This window comes from Onthophagus taurus, chromosome 1 (genome assembly GCF_036711975.1).
Source record: "Onthophagus taurus isolate NC chromosome 1, IU_Otau_3.0, whole genome shotgun sequence".
Taxonomy (NCBI): Eukaryota; Metazoa; Arthropoda; class Insecta; order Coleoptera; family Scarabaeidae; genus Onthophagus; species Onthophagus taurus.
The window spans coordinates 26,451,950-26,471,896 of record NC_091966.1 but is presented as its reverse complement, the minus strand read 5'-3'; the positions used below and the strand labels follow the sequence as shown (position 1 = coordinate 26,471,896).

Here is a 19,947-nt window from a genome sequence, read left to right as displayed (position 1 = left end):
TTAGCCTCCTCCTTAACAGGAAAAACATAATGTGATCATGTATTTTCTCAATAGTTACTCCAGGTACAGCTAGGTACAGTTAGTTCTACAATATCTATTATTACAGAATCAAAAAACAAACGTTTTCTATATAATTTTTTTCATTAAAACAACTTCGGGTAAAATACGGATTATGTACATCATGATAAATGTGATTTGGGTTCAGTAGGGCAGTATAAATATACTGCTATGTTAAATATTTAGTATTATTCTCAATAGTGGTTCTAATTCAACAAGATTCTAACTATATATACCGATTTTACACGGCCCATTAGCTCAGTTGGTTAGAGCGTCGTGCTAATAACGCGAAGGTCGCGGGTTCGATCCCCCCATGGGCCAACTTTTTTTTTTAAGTTTCTAATAAAAAATCAAAATAATATAAAACGTAATAATTCAATCTAGGTTTCTAATGATTTGCTTTTTGAAGCTAATACAACGAATATTATAGTGTGCTAATATTTGAAATTTATTTGTTTACACGGTAATCATTCGGTAGCAAATATACAGAGTATCGTTGTACATATTTATTGAACGATTAGTCACTTTAATAGGTCGTTCAAGTGGCGGTTTATAAATAGCGTGAGCGACAAGTGTAGAAACGAGTCTGCGTTATCTGTTGCTAATAATTAATAATTGGTCGTTCGAGCGAGTTATCTTATTTGTCGTATTTGTTTTGAAATAAAAAATAGGGTATTCTGTAGAAAGTACTAATATCTCGTTTGACATTGTAACGATTAATGTACAAGTTCTTGGAATTTTGATTATTTTTTAACTCAAAACTTACTTACCTTTTTGGAGACAACTTATTTGGTTTTTCTTTGGTGAAAGGGTACAAGTAAAAATGCAAAAATATAATTTAAACAATAAAATATAATTAAATTCGTATACATTGTTGAAGCATACAGACAATTACAATAGCTAAAAACTACTATACACGCAGTTACAAATATTTTGCTGTACATATGGGTTATAGAAATAATATACAAAAGATTTTCAGTTTATTTTTTTTTGTGCTCATTACAAAAATGCGTTTATTGTATTTGTTTATTGTTAGCGCCTGTACAAAAGCAGGCTGGTAAAAATATTATTTTGATTCTTCACCGTATAAATTTCGATCGAAAACCGAAATGAAGCGAATACAGTTCGAACGATACGCATGCGTCAATGAGTGTGGTATTTAAAAAACGTTGATATGTCGCTAAGCCTAATTTCTTTCGTTACGCCTATATTTGGATACAAATAATCACTGACTACAATAAATATAGCCGATCCACGTATTCTTTTAATTTTCTTTACACGATTCAACGTTTCTTCCTTTCTTTATTTATTTTAGTTATCGTCGTAATAAATATTATGATTATATTTACAATATGAAGAAGGATACGTATAAATACACAATAAGTACAAAAAGATTAATGATCGGGTCCTAATCCATATAAAAACCTTACAAACTAAGCTGGGAGGGGTCTACTATAAGAATATATTATTATTATTATTACGTTTTTATACAGACGCACGCATCGAAACTTTCGCACGATCAAAGTCATAATATAACTGTATTATGGTCAAATGCATGGTCCCTATTTTAATACGTCGGAAAATAAATATGGCACAATTCGTGGCGTCGGCCTGCACACAACGATAAACGTGGGAAAATTTTTTGAATACAGTTACATTATTACTTCCAATCCATCAAACATACACCATACGCACTCGTTCCATTCTCGACTACTTTTAAGACAGAAATCACATCAATTCATTTCGAATAGTTTCTTTTATTTTTAAAACGCATATTTTCAGATTCCACCTACGAGTAATTACGTATATAAATCTCACATTGATTTTCCAATTAGTTGCGCTCAGTTTTTGATACAAATTAAATAATAAACGACCGTTAATGGAGATATGTTCTTACAAATTTTTTACTTTCGTATATTTATTATTTGAGTATGCAGCGTCTGTAACACTTGTATCTCTCGTTAAGATTTATACTGATCACAATTTAATAAATTAAAAACGAAGGTTTTGAAATGAGGCTCTTCCGTAGCGAAACACACCGTGCTCGGGGATCCGTGTTCAAAGGAAAAACTATTTGTGGCACTGAGACTAGAGAGCTGTGACCGACTGGCGAGGGGCCAACATGGCGGTCACTCAAATGGGCCCATAGTTGCTCAACGATGGCCCAGAGCCCGGTCCTGGATGTGCAACTACGACCGGAGTGGCCCCATCGCCCACTTGTCATACGTGGCTTAGCGGAGGTTGCTTAAGAACGTGGTGGTGCAAATGGTGTTGGCTAGCAGAAGCTACGCTTCCGGTTGGTGCAAGTAAAGATGCGCTTCCTGGTCCGGCTACGAGATATTGAGGAGGAGGCTTTCCTGGTCTAGTTTTGATTAACACAGCTCCTGCGCCAGACATATCCGGTCTGCCAAAAAGTCTTCTCCACAACCTCCTCCAAGAATCTAAAGTTTTTCCAGACCAAATCCAAACGCCCGAGGTGATTCCGACAGCGAGTGCCATAAAATATTTGAGCATAAGTACCGAGTAAAGGGGTTTCGAACGGAGTTTACTGTTGTTAACTGGATTAAAACATGTGCAGGTTAATGAGGACAACCATTCGTCGTGGTAGGTGTGTTCGTAAAGATAGCATCCAATTACAATAGTAGCCGGTACCATGTAAAGAACGCTAAAGATCCCTATCCTAATCATGAGTTTTTCCAACTTGTCCGCTTTAACGCCCGCTCCAGTTCCACCTTGTTTTTTAATGACAGATCTTATTCTGAATAAAGATACGAATCCAGCTAAGAGGAAGCTGAATCCAACGAGTAAATATGCAAAAAGTGGCGCGAGAACAAAAGTTTTCAAATTGTCCATGTTCATATTACCTACGTGGCAAATTCCGGCCACTATATCACCATCCACCGCACCGGACAATAATACGGATACAGTCTGAATAGTAGGGATTAACCACGCGGCTAAATGAAAGAACTGAGCGTAACTCGCGATAGCTTCGTTCCCCCATTTCAATCCTGCGGCAAGGAACCAGGTAAACGACAATACAACCCACCATATGGAGGACGCCATTCCGAAGAAATACACCAATAAGAAGACCAAAGTGCACATATTGGGTCCGGTCGATGAGTAACGGATTATATTACCGTCGCATGCCACCTCGCTGTGACCAACGCCGACACGTATCAAATAACCGACGGATACGAGAAAGTAGCAGGCGGACAAAAAGACGATAGGCCTCTCGGGGTACTTAAACCGTTCCGTTTCGATAAGAAACGTGGTGAGTGTCATTAAGGTTGACGCCGCGCATAGTGCTGACCACAGGGTGATCCATACGGCCGCGAACTCTTTTTCGTCTGCGTTGAAGAACGTCTCCTGGCACGGGTGGGCACAATTTGGGACGCTTCCGGCGGCGACGCTTCTGTTGTACAGGATGGAGTCTTTCCCCAGTGGAATTAGCGGCGCTTTGCAATGGCACGTGCAATCGTTTGGTTTTTTTTCCCCTGGGGTGACTGGGCAGTTTTTTGGATCCTTACAACGTGGTTTGTGTTTGGAACGCGGCGTGGTTGATTTTTGCGTTGTTTGTGGACTATTTTCTTTATTCTCATCCATGCAGAGGTTATCAGATAACCCGAACTCGGGAAATTGTTCGCATTCCATTCTATCCGGCCATTTGAACCCGTACTGTTGCATAATCGGTTCGCAACCTTCTCTCGCTCTTCTGCATAGCCCTCGACACGGCGGTAATCGTTTTGCATAATCCTTCAAGCAAATCGGCGTGTACATTGAACACAAGAAAAACAGTAAATCGGGCGAACATTTAATCTCTACCAGAGGCCAAAATTGATGGACTTCCATGCCAGCTTCTTCTTGAGTATCGTGGTTCAACTCATTGGGCATTCGCGTGTAGTTGTAACCAACAGTCAGGCACATCGGTATCGTAATCAGTTCGCATTTTCCTTCAAAATCTGGATCAGAATGCATCGAGGACACTATCGAATTACTAGATGCACTATATCGAATGTTTGTCAACATCAAAATCGCTGCCACCAGCAATGACGAGCTCGCGGACGGCTTCATCGTATTCTGCCTCTTATAGTCGTTCCAATATCATCTATTTGAAATGACGAAGATTATTTTTTAGACTACCGTCGGCTGATCGCCCCTCCTAACATGACAATCTGAAACAAAAGAAAACATTTACTTAGTTAGGAAACACATTAAAAAGTTTTAATACGATATTATTTTTTCTTAAGATTAAAATGAAGTCAATTTATTTCCCATAAAATAAGATGAGGGGATCTGAATAGAAGCAGAGTTATTGCGTCCGAAATCACGTTCTTATAGGGTGAGGGTGACCGCCCCCGAAGCACATCTCAAAACACCCTCAAGTTAAACATCCTTCGACATCCTATAACTGCATTTCTATGCACTCTGTTGCACCCAGTAATACGGAGGGCGTGGGGCGGTAATAGGGTCGAAGGATACGGACGTCAATTACGCTCTTCCCCGTGGGGATTTAAGCAGCGGATCAAAGCGTGACGTCACCGGGCCGTATTTGCAATTACCGCATGCTTTCGCGCCTCTTAAACCCGCCATTGGGAAGGAAAGAGAACAGGAAGGAGCATATGGCGCTTCAGGCGACCCCTTTTTCTTGTACTCATCGAATTAATCTTTTATAAAGCACTTAACGTACGATTTACTTTAGCATTTAGCAAGCGAGAACAAACCAAACTTTTCTCTTACGCGATAGTTACTTAGAATTGAATTGGATTGTGAACGATTCCTTTGAGATAATTACATTTACTCGGACTTTCAGAAGAAGATTAGAGCATAAACGTGAGAAAAATATAAAGAAAAAGTTTGCTTCGATAGCTACTATTTATTTATACATGTAGTGTGCGCATGTAGACGTGCAGCCAATTAAGAAAATTGCAGATACGGTTAGGCGTAGGCCCGGCTTGCCTTGATAAATGTTCGAAGCCCCCATGAATAAGGCATAAGGACAAGGGACGACCGTAGAGGGGGGCGAGGATAGAGAGAATCCGGAGGAGTACACGGAGTCGTGAGCACGCATCGGCACCACAGGTGACTACCTACAGATTTTAAAGGTTCAGTATACATAAATTAAGGGCCACGTCCGCTGTTGGTTTTCTGTCGCATGTCGGCATTTAACGAGATGCCATCTTCCTGAAATACTGTTCAGAGCCGCTGGACACGCGAGACGCCAAATCGGTCGCTAAATGGATAATGAAGCTCTCGGCGGACGCATAATTTCAAGCGTTTTAACACCAGAACAAGACGGTTTCGACCTTGAAACACTCAGTGTTTAATGTACGAGGTTGATTTACGCGTGCACGTCATTTCGATGTGGAAATATATGGCTGTGTATATGTTGATGCCATCACTGGTCCCGTTGGCATCCATTCATTACCTGCGACGTATTTCGAACGTGTAAAATCGGTATTTACCATTATGACGGCGACCCGACGTGAGCGCCTACAGACGTTAATGATCGCAGGGGACGTATAGCTTGTCGTGTGCTATCTGGAAGGGGAAATATTAACTGCAAAAGGAAACGATCGGCCTTTTACGATCACACATGTTCTACTCGATCCCGATGGGCCTGTTTACGTCCCTGAGCGAACACAACGGTACGAATCTGTAACCTTTTAGAAATCACGTTCTTAGAATTGTATAAATACTTAAAAAACATCTCTGGATTAAAGTATAACTTAAGAACGTATCATTTATACTTTTTGTCACGTCATCGGCCGTGATAATCATATACAGCGTGTTAATTAATTATCGTACCCGACGTCATCATTGCAAGTATGCAACCAATATCACAGTATTGGTATTGCAATACACGATTTGCGCATATCTAGTTTTGCACTAGACCTAACACAAGACTTAGAACTAGAATCATTCGGGTTTAGCCATCTTGAGAGACGTGCGGCTAAAGCCGAATGTTTCTAGTTCTAGGTCTAGTGTTAGTTCTAGTTTTACACTAATACTATCACTAGAACTAACACAAGACTTAGATCTAGAATCATTCGGGTTTAGCCGTCTTGAGAAACTAAATCTAAAACTAAAGCTAAATCCGAATGTTTCTAGTTTTCAGTCTAGTGTTAGTTTTAGTTTTGCACTAGAACTAACATAACACCTAGAACTAGAATCATTCGGGTTTAGCCGTCTTGAGAGACGTGCGGCTAAACCCGAATGTTTCTAGTTCTAGGTCTAGTGTTAGTTCTAGTTTTATACCAGTACTATCACTAAAACGAAGACAAAACCTAGAACTAGAATCTTTCGGGTTTAGCCGTCTTGAGAGACGTGGGGCTAAATCCAAATGTTTCTAGTTTTCAGTCTAGTGTTAGTTTTGCACTAGAACTAACACAATACCTAGAACTAGAATCATTCGGGTTTAGCCGTCTTGAGAGACGTGCGGCTAAACCCGAATGTTTCTAGTTCTCAGTGTAGTGTTAGTTCTAGTTTTACACTAGCGCTATCACTAGAACTAACAAAATACCTATAACTAGAATCGGCTAAACCCGAATGTTTCTAGTTATAGGTCTAGTGTTAGTTCTAGTATTAACACAAAGTCTATCTAACGATAAGTAGTCAGTCGTTATGCATCGAAAGCCTAAGAAAAACAAGGATGTTTCATCCGTAAATATACGTTATAAACTCACCTAGTTTAGTGAAAATAACTTTACTTTTAAGTTTATCAGATTGATTTTGTGCGTGGCTATAAAATAAACAATTTGTAGATTAGGTGTTGATTGGTTTAATAGGAATACATTGCTTGTGACGTCACATCGAAACTTTAATGTGATTTTTCGGTATGTTATACAATTTTCCGCATTTTCTTTTTATTTTTAACGTGTTTTTTGGGTCAAGGGTAAGCCACATGATGATTCTTGAATTTTTCATAATTTTTTACTCAAACATATGTGTAATATTGCTATTCCTTACACGTTTTTCGATAAATCACGTACTACCGCAATGAATCCACGGCACCCATGGAATTTTAAACGCCACAGCTTTTCCAGCGTTAATCGCCTGATCGGAACGATAAGGGAAATACTAGCGTACCGGTCAGTCGAGTCTATCTAATTCAATATCTTAATTGAACTAAGGTGTTGTATAAACAGGTCGGACGCGACAAGAGAAAATCAAGGAGGTTCGTTTTCCCAGAAGCGCTGTGGCAACACTCAAAACTCATTGTAAAGCTTTCGTTCCTCGTCTTTCCCTCCAACACCTTTCCTCTATACAAAGTCAAGGCCCTGAACTCTCGAGACAGACTCGTTTCAACTCCTTATTTTTTACCCAGTTACACTACACGAGGTGATCGTTGCGGTGATTAATTAAAGCCATTTGACGAGACGAGTGCGAATTAGAACTACAATCGATCAATGTCTGTACGAATAAACGAGGCGATTGATGAAATTGTGTAGCACGTGTTTTGTAGATTTGGTAAAATTTTGTAAACAAGGCTTTGTTTGGTGTTTTGTGTCCACCTGCATTTGCATACTTGAGGCTCGGTCCGTGAGTTACCGAGAACCATTACCGTGCTCTCGGTAATGAAACGTTTTTTTTCCTTTCTACGTTGAAATATGGGCCGTAAGTCAAGTGCAGACACAGCGGGTCGCGTCTCTTCAATTATTTCTATTGTATAACGAGGTGCGGTGGGCTAAAATAACTCAATTGCGTCGCCTCTCCACTCGAGATCGCATTTTGAATTTTAAACGACCCGATCCCTCCCCCTTCGCGTTTATTATTTACGATTATGCAAATGGCGTCCATTCAAAATCAAAGTGGATGACGGCGCGGTTGCAAGTCCGCGTGGGACTTCTTCGCCGGTTTCATCAAGAGTAAGAACGAAAAGACCTCGTCGATCTCAAATTAGATTTCCATACGAGCGGGGGTGGCTAGTAACGTATACCCGTGTCTTCTTGCCGAGCACCCGGTAATAAATTAACGGTCGTGACACGACCGATAAAAAATCCAGAGACTACCAACCACTACTACCTACGGCGTTGCCCCCTTTTATCTGCTTTACCCTTCGCTCCTCTCATCCCAACCTTTACCAGGGAACGTCGCTGGGTCCAGTAATGTCACCAGCGGTGTCGTGCTGGGCCGTTGTCTCGCTTGTGCTCGAGACTCCACTATCTGTCTACCATCGGGGACATAAACTGTCCCAGAGACAAGGGTCCCTGGGTCCTGGTTCGTTCTGTATCGAGCAGATCTCTTAGTCTTCTTAACTGTAAGCCTTCTGCCGACCATTGCTTTACGGACCGTGCGGCGGTACAACTGTCCCTTCCAAAAAAAGAAAAGTCCAACCGCCAATTGCGGTATTTAAATTAAGCACCTGCCGGTGAGACGAAAATAAACCGGCAGACGACAACGTAGTAGTTTAGGACAATAATAAACGCCTGGGAAGCTACTTTGGCAAATACTCTCCATAAAGTTCTACTTCAGTTTCATTCAAAACATTTATATTGATACTCATTATAAAAATTTAATCGTTTACCTAAAAATATAAGTCGAGTTTTACAAGTTCGTTTCCGAAAACGGGATTCTTGTTTCCACCGGGAACATCTGTCAACGAACACTCGTTAATTGTTCGGATGGTGTGGTTCGGTTGGAACAAGTGGGACGCATCATCACCGAGAGCCCACGCAGCTCGATTTTTTTGTTTTCTATAAATACCGTTTCATCCGCATAAAAAAGTGTATTTTTATCCAGGATTTATTTCCCGGTTCGTGTAGTTTGTGTTATGGCATGTGCTTTCGATTTATTTATCTCTGTCGCGTTTGTAAACAGAATCTAATGCTGCTCTTCACCCAAGTAAACGCGAAGACACGACAGTCTCTGTCCCTGAGATAGAATAGATTTCGGATATTCGAGGTAGTCGTCTTTCTTTTGTGTTAACAATTAATTAGTACGAAACTCCACCTAATTAAAGGAATTCTCGAACAGCTCGAACCTCTCTAAAGCTGTCAAAGATTGCCTAAAGAGATTTCTCTGTGTTCGAGGCAGGTTTCGGTTGGAGAATATCTACCATCTGGCGTCTCCTTTTCTGTGATTTACCGAGAAGTAAGAGTCGCCTACACTGGATCACGAACTCGCCACCCCGTAGTGGAAGACTATCGTAACGTCCTCATGAGGAGGAGTTGTTTATCCTCATCTTACCAGGGTCGTGTTTAATTTTCTTATCACACGTTCTCCTTAAACTTAAATTCGGTAGATAAGTTGGCGAGAAACGGCGGCAAGTTATCATCGTTTCCCATCCGGTCCTTGTGAACCACTGGTAAGAAGCCTCTCTTTCTTCTTTAACCCAACACACACAGTTCGAGTTGTCTTCCTTTTTCTCCGTTCGTTCCCACTTCATCTTGTCTCTCCACAGCGCCGCCTGTCAAAATATAAAGTGGGTGATTCTGCAGAATGTTCCTACGGTTACAATGTAAACGACGGTGACTTGGCGTTCTCGTCTTTCGTGGTCGAGGGCTTTAATCCAGCCTTTGTGCCGGCAGGTGTGCCTAATACAACCTCGTTAATTATAAATCTTCTTAATTAATTCGAGGGAAAGGGTCAATAAAAGTTTTTCAAACCAGCGAGTTGTCAAAATACGTGTGACCTTTATTATGACTTCTTCTTATAAACAACCATGTTTTAATTTTTGTATCTTTCTACTTCCGACTATTGCATCAAACAACTAGATAGATTGTGTGACGTGGCGAAAGGTCTGACTTGTTAGTTGTAGTCCAGTAAATGTTTTAAAATAAACCGCGCGTCCTTCTCACCACGTTGGTATGTACAGGCCATCGTTGGCCGTCAGTCTAAGTGACGTCCGACGGATTATTCAACGTGCCTCCGCGGATTTCCATTTAAAACGCCATTTAGATTTTCCCGTAAGATTAAACGGCCACTCCATAATTCATTCGCAAACAAACATGTGTCGAGGATGCGTCCGAATTCCTCCTCTTCTCTTCTTCACTCGATCCCGAACATCTGTACACCAATCTCGTCTGGCGCAGAATTTTTTACATCGACACATCAACTCTAAGGGGCCCTATGATGTATGGCCGGGAGAAATCAAGCTAATAATGTTCGAAAGTGAAACCGTACATTGATGAGGCCTCATAGAAAGTCTTAATCATTATCAAATCGTTTTCGTCGAAAGGTGGATCCTCCTCTTTACGTTCGTTTGCGTAATGATCTATCATTATGAGAAAACGCGCATAGCCTTATAAAGAGTAAGTCGCGGTACGTTGATATTATGCCTTTATTAGGAAAATGCCAATTATTAACGGAAACGGCTCGGCTTGAGAAAGAAAAAAGTACCAATGGCATTCGCAAAGTTGCATAAATAGTCTAGTAACGGTTTTTACTGGTGAAAGGTCATTGTGTAACGTAATGGTTCAATTCAGAGGGACATTCGATATTGTTATCGAGGATAAGATCAACGCTTGGGGCACTATTTTACCAACCTTATTAATTTTTGATTGACGTTTACATATTGTTCGTATATGGATTTGAATTCCTTCTCCATACTTAATGTCATCAAGATATATGAACGATTATAAAGTTTTATGTAAAATCTTGATTTCAAGTATCTTTATAGTGCAACTTATTGTAGGATTCGCGGTAAGAAGGCACTTTAACGCTATTAGCGAATACTGCAGGAAATGTATGTTTAATTAACTGTAATGGTCCTTATCTACTTAACAGGCGGTAAATTACTTCGTTTGCTGTACATACTCTTGATGTATGTATTCGTGTGTTAAACAGTTTACGTTAAATAAGTATTTACATACAACATAATATAACCGTATTTGGTATCTAATTAACGTAAAGAATTTTGATGCCCTCGTTTTATTGCTGGTGTAGTTAATAGAATTTAGCCGCAAAATCGAAAGATTTTAAAGACCCATTTCACATCAAAGCATCAACTGACCCGTAAAACGCCCGAAGGTATTGTCCTCAATTTCTAGTAGAAAAGTCTTAAGGCCATCCACCTGGATCGAATTCTATTTTGTTAGGCGTCGCAACTGTCACCCGGATGATATTCAGGTAGACGCCTTCCTTCAGGATAAACACTGCTTGCACTGGCATTCGATGCTATTTTCGAAATTCTAACCGTATCCTGTGCTCGCTTTCATGCGCTCATCTAAAAATACCAATGCTCGAACCGAGACCGACGCTTGGCGTCGCTCACACGAAACACACAATGGCACCGCAACACGTCGACAATTGGTTCGCGTCACTCCCGCTTATTTTGGCGTCCTTTTTAATGGAGTCTCCGACGATAAACATTGAACCGTTCCATCAATCACCTCCGCTGCTCATACATCGCTAATCAGTTCGGGAGCGAACAAAGCTGGAAGCAAACAGGCAAGTCTTCGTCGTCGTATTCGTTCTCCGCCATCACGGCGGTATTCAAATTAAACACTCTCCAACGATTACCATACAATGCCGACTGCCTGTGTTTTATGTGGAACAGTTCCAGCATTCGATTCGAAACGTTTTCGAGTTTCCGTACGGCAAACCGAGTCTACTGCCCACACACGGCATATCGTGCACTATGCCTCTTTTCATACTTTATGAACTAATGAATTATAGATCGGTTTCGAACGTGTTCTTGTTCCCTTTAGAGAAAGAACAAAGACTATGACGGAAAATATTAAAAAATACTTCTGGTGGGTGTTATTTCAGTAATATAGACAATATACAGTGTGTTAATTCATTATCGTACTCGACGTCATCATTGCAAGTATGCAACCAATATCACAGTATTGGTATTGCAATATACGATTAGCGTATTGCAATACGAACACTGTGATATTGGTTGCATACTTGCAATGATGACGTCGGGTACGATAATGAATTAACACACTGTATAATCACATTATATTTCCTACTATTTATTGATTAAGTAATTACTTTCTGATTACAGTTAGCTTTTATATATAGTGTTTTACCTCTAAAAGGACAAAACTCAATAAATTTACATTTACCCCATTTCGGATCGTACCCGTATTCATGCGATGAATCAATCAATCATTCCGTCACCCCTACCACCAGTTTGCGCAGGGCCGTGGCATCCGTTGACCCATGTAAATATGTATAAATGAAGGCCCAAAGTCTCGAACGAGTTAAAAAGGGACAGAGAGAGAGAGAAGTTGGTTGGGGAACGAATTTAATCGAAACTGGCTGCCGCGGCAAATTCGGGACCACGATAATGGTTTCGAATTATCTGTAGGTGTTTGCCCAGCGTCACCCGGCGCGACCAAATTGGAATTTCACGTTTCGAACGGACGGAAACTCGCTGAAAACGATACGTTTTAATTGCGCTTTCGATCGAGTTGCCCGCACCCACTATTAGCGATCGAAAGTTTTTGGGACGGATTTCTAACCGCACGTAGCTACTACGCAGTTATATAAAATATGTAATAATTGCCTGTCTGAAAAACTGGATGTGGAGAGGCTCGTTGGTCAGATAGAAATGCGTTTTCACCGATCGCTGCTCCCATTTACATATTTGTGGATTGCTTTATATGGAAGATGCAGCGGTAAATATTTACTTTCACAAAATTTTATCGTTTCGCGATTCCGTTCGTCCACGCGAAGGCATGTCACATCAATTATTCCTTGACATCTGTAATTTTCAACCTAAATACTTTGAATAGAAATAATGAACGTAGAATATTTAATATATTTAACCTTATTCGGTTTCTGTAGATCGTAAAAGGTAAACTTGATTGGAAATATCCATTTAAGTTTTTTTTATCGTACAACAAATCGCAGTACACCAACCGCAGTAGTAATAAAGATTTTAAGTGTCGACGTCTCAGCTATTTCGTCCGCAAAACGTTCAACTTTGTTAAGTTTACGGTGGATTGTGTTAGAATTGGAAAGCAGGCGTCGAAGTGGTCTGAATGGCTTTCAGTTAATAGTACACTGAAAACGGCGCTCCCGGGACAAAAGGAAACGTTTTCGAGGAATATTTATGGCCCGGTCTTAACTAATTAGGTACTTGGTAGAAGTGGAGAGCTAAATTTCAGTTGCGAGAAACTTTTACTGCACATTGTTCCGACGCACTGGGCACAATATTGTACATTGTGCACGCTGTGTAACGCGAAACTTGCAGATTACAACAAAGTAGTTTTTTTATGCAACGGAACAAAGTCTGTATTCATGCGGCACCTTTTCTTTCTTCTTTCGCGTAACAAATGAGTTGTTTGTTATATTTTGCGTGCGCCGGGTATGTTCTTCAACAGAGCCAAACAAAAGATCAATAAGCTGCAAGATCTACTTCGCACGTTATAACTCATCGTTATATAAACGGATTCGCCTTAATAAAATTAACAATAAGATTGTCTTGTATATTTATACTAAGCCGTTGATTAATCGGTATCTGCACTTCCATTTCCATGAAAGAGACTGCGTTCTATATAAAGCAATTTTATAAGTATATGGGGCAAACTGATATAGGCCAATAAAAATCATTTTAACGAGAATTACCATAAAATAAGCTAATAATAAATAACCGTGTAACAATTTTAAGAATTTGAGAATAATTTAGTCATAAATTTAAAAATAAAACAATCAGTGATTGGAGTTATTTTGCACCAAATATGAAAAAAAAAATTCTCACACCATTTTCAATTTTTATGGCAAAATCTTAGATGGAAAATTTGGTCATCAGTAGACGGCGCCTTTTTAAGTGTATTTAAGGGCTATCGATATCATAAAGTTTGATTTCCTGAGCTTTAGGAGTCGAGGTCGATTGCGTCGAGTAGTTACAATCGAGATTTTGAAACATAAAGGGCTGTTAAGCTACACGTCAAATACTTTAATGTAATCAATAAGTACTTAATATCTTTAAGTTTCAAAAATAGACCCTAGGTCCAAGCGGCCTCTCAAGATTTGTCTTTGATGAATGTAATACAAGGTTATTTGCGCCCTAGGCGCTATAATTACGTATCTAATGCTTAATATTTTTACGATACAATTAATTTATCTCATTATTTTGAATTACATTTATTAAAAAAGGAGCTGTTATTGTGTTCATAGCCCGTTACTTGAAAAAAAAGTGTATACCAAGATCACGTTCTATCTTTAATGATCTCGATTGTAGCTCCTCGACCGCAATTGACCTCGGCTACAGTCTTTTATCATCAATGAAAATCCAAGTTCGCTGCTTTAGTGTATCGTATTTGAAGGACGTTATTTACAAACAACGATTTTCCAGCAAAATAAGAAATTGTTAAGATATTTTTCTTGTCATATTTGGTACAATAGACGATTGGGAATATGAAGTGATTAAAATTAAATTAATTCAAAAAGGATTCTTGATTTCGCATTTGATATTCAATCATAGCCATTGTTCCATTTTTAAATTTGTGACTAACGTAAACAACTTATTCGCGAAATTATAAGGCTGTTGTGTATAATTAATGTGAAGCCTCTATGAAAAATAACATATTAAGCCTTTTTCCTTATCACTTCACGGAAAGATCCAAACATTTTTGCTTTTATTATCTTAATTAACAAAAAATTTAAGGAACTGACATGATAAGTACCAATTTTGTTACTTGTGGAAAAACATGAGTTAACAAGCTTGAAAAGATGTGGTAATTGGTAGCGTGGATGATTTACCCACGAAAAAAGTCACTCCTATCACAAACAATATCACAATTTTGACAACCAAAAATTGAGTTTGCGGCTACGGTTGAAAACATCAAAGGGGAGAATATTTCTATTATGCCTGCTGAAATGAAGGTTTTGTGAATAATGTTTTTCACAACGCTTATTTAGTTTTCTGAATGAAAACAACACTCGTTTTTATTCGACAATATTTTCCCTGTAAAATGGATTAAAAGTGCAATAATACATCATCGACTCTTGTGGCTCTTTTAATGTAAAAAAAAGAATATTTCAAGGAAATAATAGTACTTTAGAGAAAGATAAAGTATTGTTAGAACTCCAGGATTTGAAACAAACGGTTCGTATTTGCTATGAGATTAATTTGTGTCGATATAGATGACAAATAAAGTTTGTGAAGCTATAAAATTATTATTATGTAATCACTCAAAACTTGAATAGCACAATAAAAGCTGTGTTAAGTTTTAGTGGGGAAATATAAATACATATAAAAATGTTGTTAAACGTTTTAAAAATTTGATAGTAAAATATTGAATGTGTAATAAACGTTTTCTGGGGCGCGTTCTTCGTTAAATAAACTGGATTAGATCATTTAGTGAAGCATCCTCTACCACTCCATCCAGATGTATAAAAGTATGTATTGGCAAGTTATGAAGATCTATCTCACGGCAACTTACTAATCAAATGTTTGAGGCCATACCCAGAATGCTAATAAAAGCTTCAACTCGAAGGTTTGGCGATTGACCTCAAAGCACCATTACAGCTTAAAAATAGTTAGAGTCAGTTTAAAGAACGACGTAGTATCATTTCAGGAACAATGAATTCATTAAATATTGTCATTAGCCACAGAAAGTTCATTTTATGAAAAAACTGAAGCTTTATTATTAAATTTATTATTACGATTTTAAAACTACTTGCCTAATCTTCCTGAAATGTTTTACATAAATAAATAGTAATATCGTTTTCATAATAAATTCGAGTTTTAAGAAATCATTAGCACTTGTTACACGAATTATTAGCTATTTAGCTTTCGAAACAAAGAAACGGATTTTCAAAATATCTTTTAACTTTTGTGATATTAATTTTTAAACATAATAAGGTATTTTCTCATCTTTCGGGAAAAGCAATTGTTTTCATTTTCAAAAAATCGTAATAAATCGCAGTTTTAATAAATTTTTATGAAACTATCAGTATTTGCAGCACAAAATATTAGCTTTTCAATAAAAAAAAATGTTTTTCAAAATAACTTTTAGTTTATAAGATATTAACGTTGAAATATCGCACGGCATTTAGTTATTTTTTGCGTTAAGCAATTATTTTCATCCATTTAAAAATATCATAATAAATTGGAATTTCAATAAATCATAATGATATCAGAACGACCTTTCAAATACGTTTTAGTTCTTGAGATATTAATTTTTAAACTTAAAACATTTCCTCATTTTTCGAATATACACTGAAATAATGGAAAATTCCTTGAATCTTGATAACTTTGAGACATTTCTTGACAGAAACGTATCAAAAGCAATTCGCAAATTAAGTTACGAAGCATTATTAACTTCTTATGAGTTATATTCTTTACATTTTAGATATTATTTAAAATGTAAAGAATATATTACTTGTAATCTTGGCTAAAATTGGATGCCGTTGGATTATTTATTATACAAAGCATGCTTTTTGTTGGCAAAACTATGCTAGAAAAGTTAATATATTAAAAATATCGGAACAAACTGCTTGATAAATAATGTTAAGTATCCGCTAACAAGCAAAGTGGTTATTACTGATTTGAAGTTAACAGTAAAACGTTCCGAAACATTTATTTAACAAGGTTATATTATATTTTTCGTTATTTCCATGATAGTTTTATAAAATCGAAAGCCATGGATTTGTACATAACATTTAAAATAACGGATTCACCCCGTATATTTTTGCTTCTTTTCATTTTAAAGCTTCCTACGTGTTGGTTTCGAAGAAACTCAGTTGGACGCCTCAAGGAACAAGTTCACAAAGGCACGACCATCAGTCAAAATGTCAGCTGTGTCCCAAAGGCCTAAAAGCCCGAGAGTTGGGGTTGGGTCAGGTATTTGAACTTGAATAAATTAGAATATCTTGAACAAACATACGTATCTTGGTAGTATAGAAATGTTTAGAATTAGAATTTTTTAAAAGAAATATTTCAGATAATAAATTGACAATTTTGAAATAGTTTTCTATCACAATGTTATCTTACAATTTACAGTTATCTACGGAAGTTCAACTATTGCCAAGGTTGATTTCTAAAAGTACAAAGTGACATTTTAAAACGATAATTAATGATTCAGCTAAGGACATAAATATTTTTAAAACATTCGCGTATTTTACATCGAAGTTTAAATTTTGCAGATGTTGTTTTATTTATTCTTGGTAAGTTACATTCTTTAGAACAAAGATAATAACACGCAGCTTAATTAACGATTAAGTTAACACTTATTATGTTGTTACGAGTTACGACTTCGATCGCTAATTATCTTTCATTTTTAAATTAATTAATCGATATAGATTAAATAAACATTTATAAAGTTGGAACACAATTAGCTATTTTAAAGTTATCTTAGTTAAAATCTGATTGTTAAAACAACGCTTTGCTACTGGAGTTTATAGCAAACGATGCGCGATTAGCAATCGACTGGGTCGTTATCTTTGCTTTAACTACCGTTTTATCTATCAGAAAACAATCGAGATAACATAGATGTAATGTACCTTAAATCATATTAATCCCAGAACAACACCGATATTGAACCATAAAAAGCGACATACAAGAGATAGATATACCTGATTTACCTTAATTTCAACCTTGTTAGATAAATCAATGTAGATAAATCTATGTGAAAAGCAGCAGGAGGTGATTCTAATAGTATTTATCAGTTTTTTTTTTATTTTTACGAACACCAGGTTTGGAGAACGTATATTGATAAAGTGTGGGTAATAAATAATGTACGGTTCGTGCGTGCACACGCTAAACGTATCCCCTACCTTTTCCCGTGGATTTTAAAACATGTTACCCGGAGATATACGACGTAGGAAGAGAAAGAACGAAGAAATAGGAAATACAAAACGAGAGCTCGTTTTGAAAGTTAACAAGGGTTAAAAAGGCACACGCTGCGAGATTCAAGGTCGAAAAAGATTTTCGGTTTACCTAAATCCTTAACTACTTCGAATCGTTTTTAAAGAATTTAAATATTTTTTTAGTCGTGCGTCTGAAGACGGCTAAACCCGAAACTTTCTAGTTCTTGGTTTAGTGTTAGTCTAGTTTTAGTTGTTATTAGTGCTAGATTGTTGGATATTTTTCATTAAATCAAAATTGGACAGTGCTAGATACAACAATCTAGCACTGAATAACAAGATCTAGAACTAGAAAGTTTCGTGTTTAGCCGTGCGTCTTCAGGAGCACTGCAAATCGTAACTAATAATAGAGCAACAAAAATTGGTGGTAAACAAACAAGAGAATCTTTTTTTTTCTTAAATCCGATGTTAAACAGAAACTTATTTTCCAAGTAAAAATAATTACCAACATTAATTATCACGTTGTATACAAAACATTTTTTTTCAGGCGGAGAATGTTTATTCTTAACCCAAACTGAGCTGAAAGAAACCCACGACTCACCTTGCGTATAACAGCCATTTAAAATGAAAAATATTCGCTAATAAATCCTTCCGAACAGCATCACAGCACAAACCAACATATTCAAGCACGAGTCCAATACTATCCGGTGAAAACTATTCCGTTTAAACCGTTGCAGAACGTAAAAAAGCTAACTTTTTGGATAAAAACCGACGGAATCTCCAGCGCAACGACGCAACCTCATCCGAATCTATTTTCGAACTGGCCTTAAAGGCGCATGGCCTGAAGTTTCATGGTTCGTACAGTTGTTATCCGAACGATCTGAGCCGAACGATTCCGACGGCTAACGATGTCGTTTGATTTATGTTTTGCTTATGTATGGTTGCTTATTGGTTTCTTATTCGGTATCGGGACGACGGGTTTAGACGGGAGACGAAAGGGGATCGAGCAAAAGGACGAACGTGTCTGGCGTCCCTTTATGATAATTAAATGTTAAACGATCGCCATCAATCATTCTGCATAAATAAAGAGAAATAATAACGATGGCGTCAATTCAAAAAAAAACCACATAATTCTTTTAAAACAAATAAAAAAATAAAATATAAAAAATGCAACATTATTTGTGTGAAAACATTTTATGTCAAAACAGGTTGAAATTTATAAACACGATTATAGCACAAATAAAACGTTTCAAATAATTTCAGTCTAGACTGAAATTCATTTCAATAGAATAAGTCAAATTTTTTTCATTTTTAACAATAGAAGAATTTGCTGTATTTGCGGTATTTTAAGACCCAATTCAATCCAATATTTCAAACTAAATCTTACTTATACTAACTAAAACTGTAGTCAAAACTGTAAAATTGAGTTTCCGACTTTTCTAATTTTATCAAAGTCGGAATGGGTTGAAATGGAGCAGTTAAAATTAAAATTAAATGAAATGGAACAGCAAAAACTTTTTTGCAACTCAACTCAATCCAATCTCATCCAGCTACAGTAATTAAAAACAGAATTGACTAAAGCTAGAGCAACTAAAACACAAAACTTAATGAAATAGGGCATTAAAAGATAATTATTAAGACAAATTTATCTCAAAATCGATTATGAAAGATTCCGTGATTTTCAGTATGTATTAAGTAATATTTGGTACTGAGGAATTTAATTTTATGTACTTGTCGACCGGTTTTGGGTCAATAACCGTCCTCAGGTTAATCGTTATAAAAGAATATGTAAAAGCAATCAAAAAGTATCATGAGATATTCCTATAAAAGAAGATAATTTGAAAATTACTAGTAATTTACTTTTATGGCGATTATAAAAATTCAGATTTGGTGATTAATTTTGAATGTAACTTGTATGAAAATGCTAATTTCAATAACTTGGCTTCCATTTTTAACAAAACTGATTACTGCGTCAATAATTCGCTTAATATAAATTTAACTCCTTAATCTCCTGTCTAATTGGAATGAGGATCACTCAATTTTCTCGATTTTTGTATACTGCTAAAATTTACAAAACATCTATTATCTATTTTTGAATGAAAACCTGTCGGTGATATAAAGCAGTGCCCGAGAAGGGCGGAGTGAAATTAATTTTATCATTAAAAGATTTTAGAGTATAAAGAAGCA

General features: G+C 37.1%; 1 protein-coding gene and 1 non-coding gene across 4 annotated transcripts in view; one reads left to right on the top strand and one right to left on the bottom strand.

Annotated features, from left to right (window-relative positions):
* The first annotated feature begins 304 nt into the window (after positions 1-304).
* TRNAI-AAU (transfer RNA isoleucine (anticodon AAU)) lies at positions 305-378 on the top strand. The gene has a single exon. It is a non-coding gene; the product is annotated as a tRNA-Ile (tRNA).
* A 1,587-nt stretch (positions 379-1,965) lies between these two features.
* LOC111415969 (frizzled 2) overlaps positions 1,966-19,947 on the bottom strand; it is a 203,661-nt gene continuing 185,679 nt past the window's right edge. For 2 of the 3 annotated variants that reach the window (XM_023047880.2, XM_023047881.2), the window contains exon 5: positions 1,966-4,229. In XM_023047880.2, the coding sequence (XP_022903648.1) occupies positions 2,278-4,128 (1,851 nt within the window). In that variant the 5' untranslated portion in view covers positions 4,129-4,229 and the 3' untranslated portion in view covers positions 1,966-2,277. Of the gene's footprint in view, positions 4,230-18,361; positions 18,584-19,947 lie in introns of those variants that run through there. The other variant, XM_023047882.2, reaches the window with a different exon arrangement.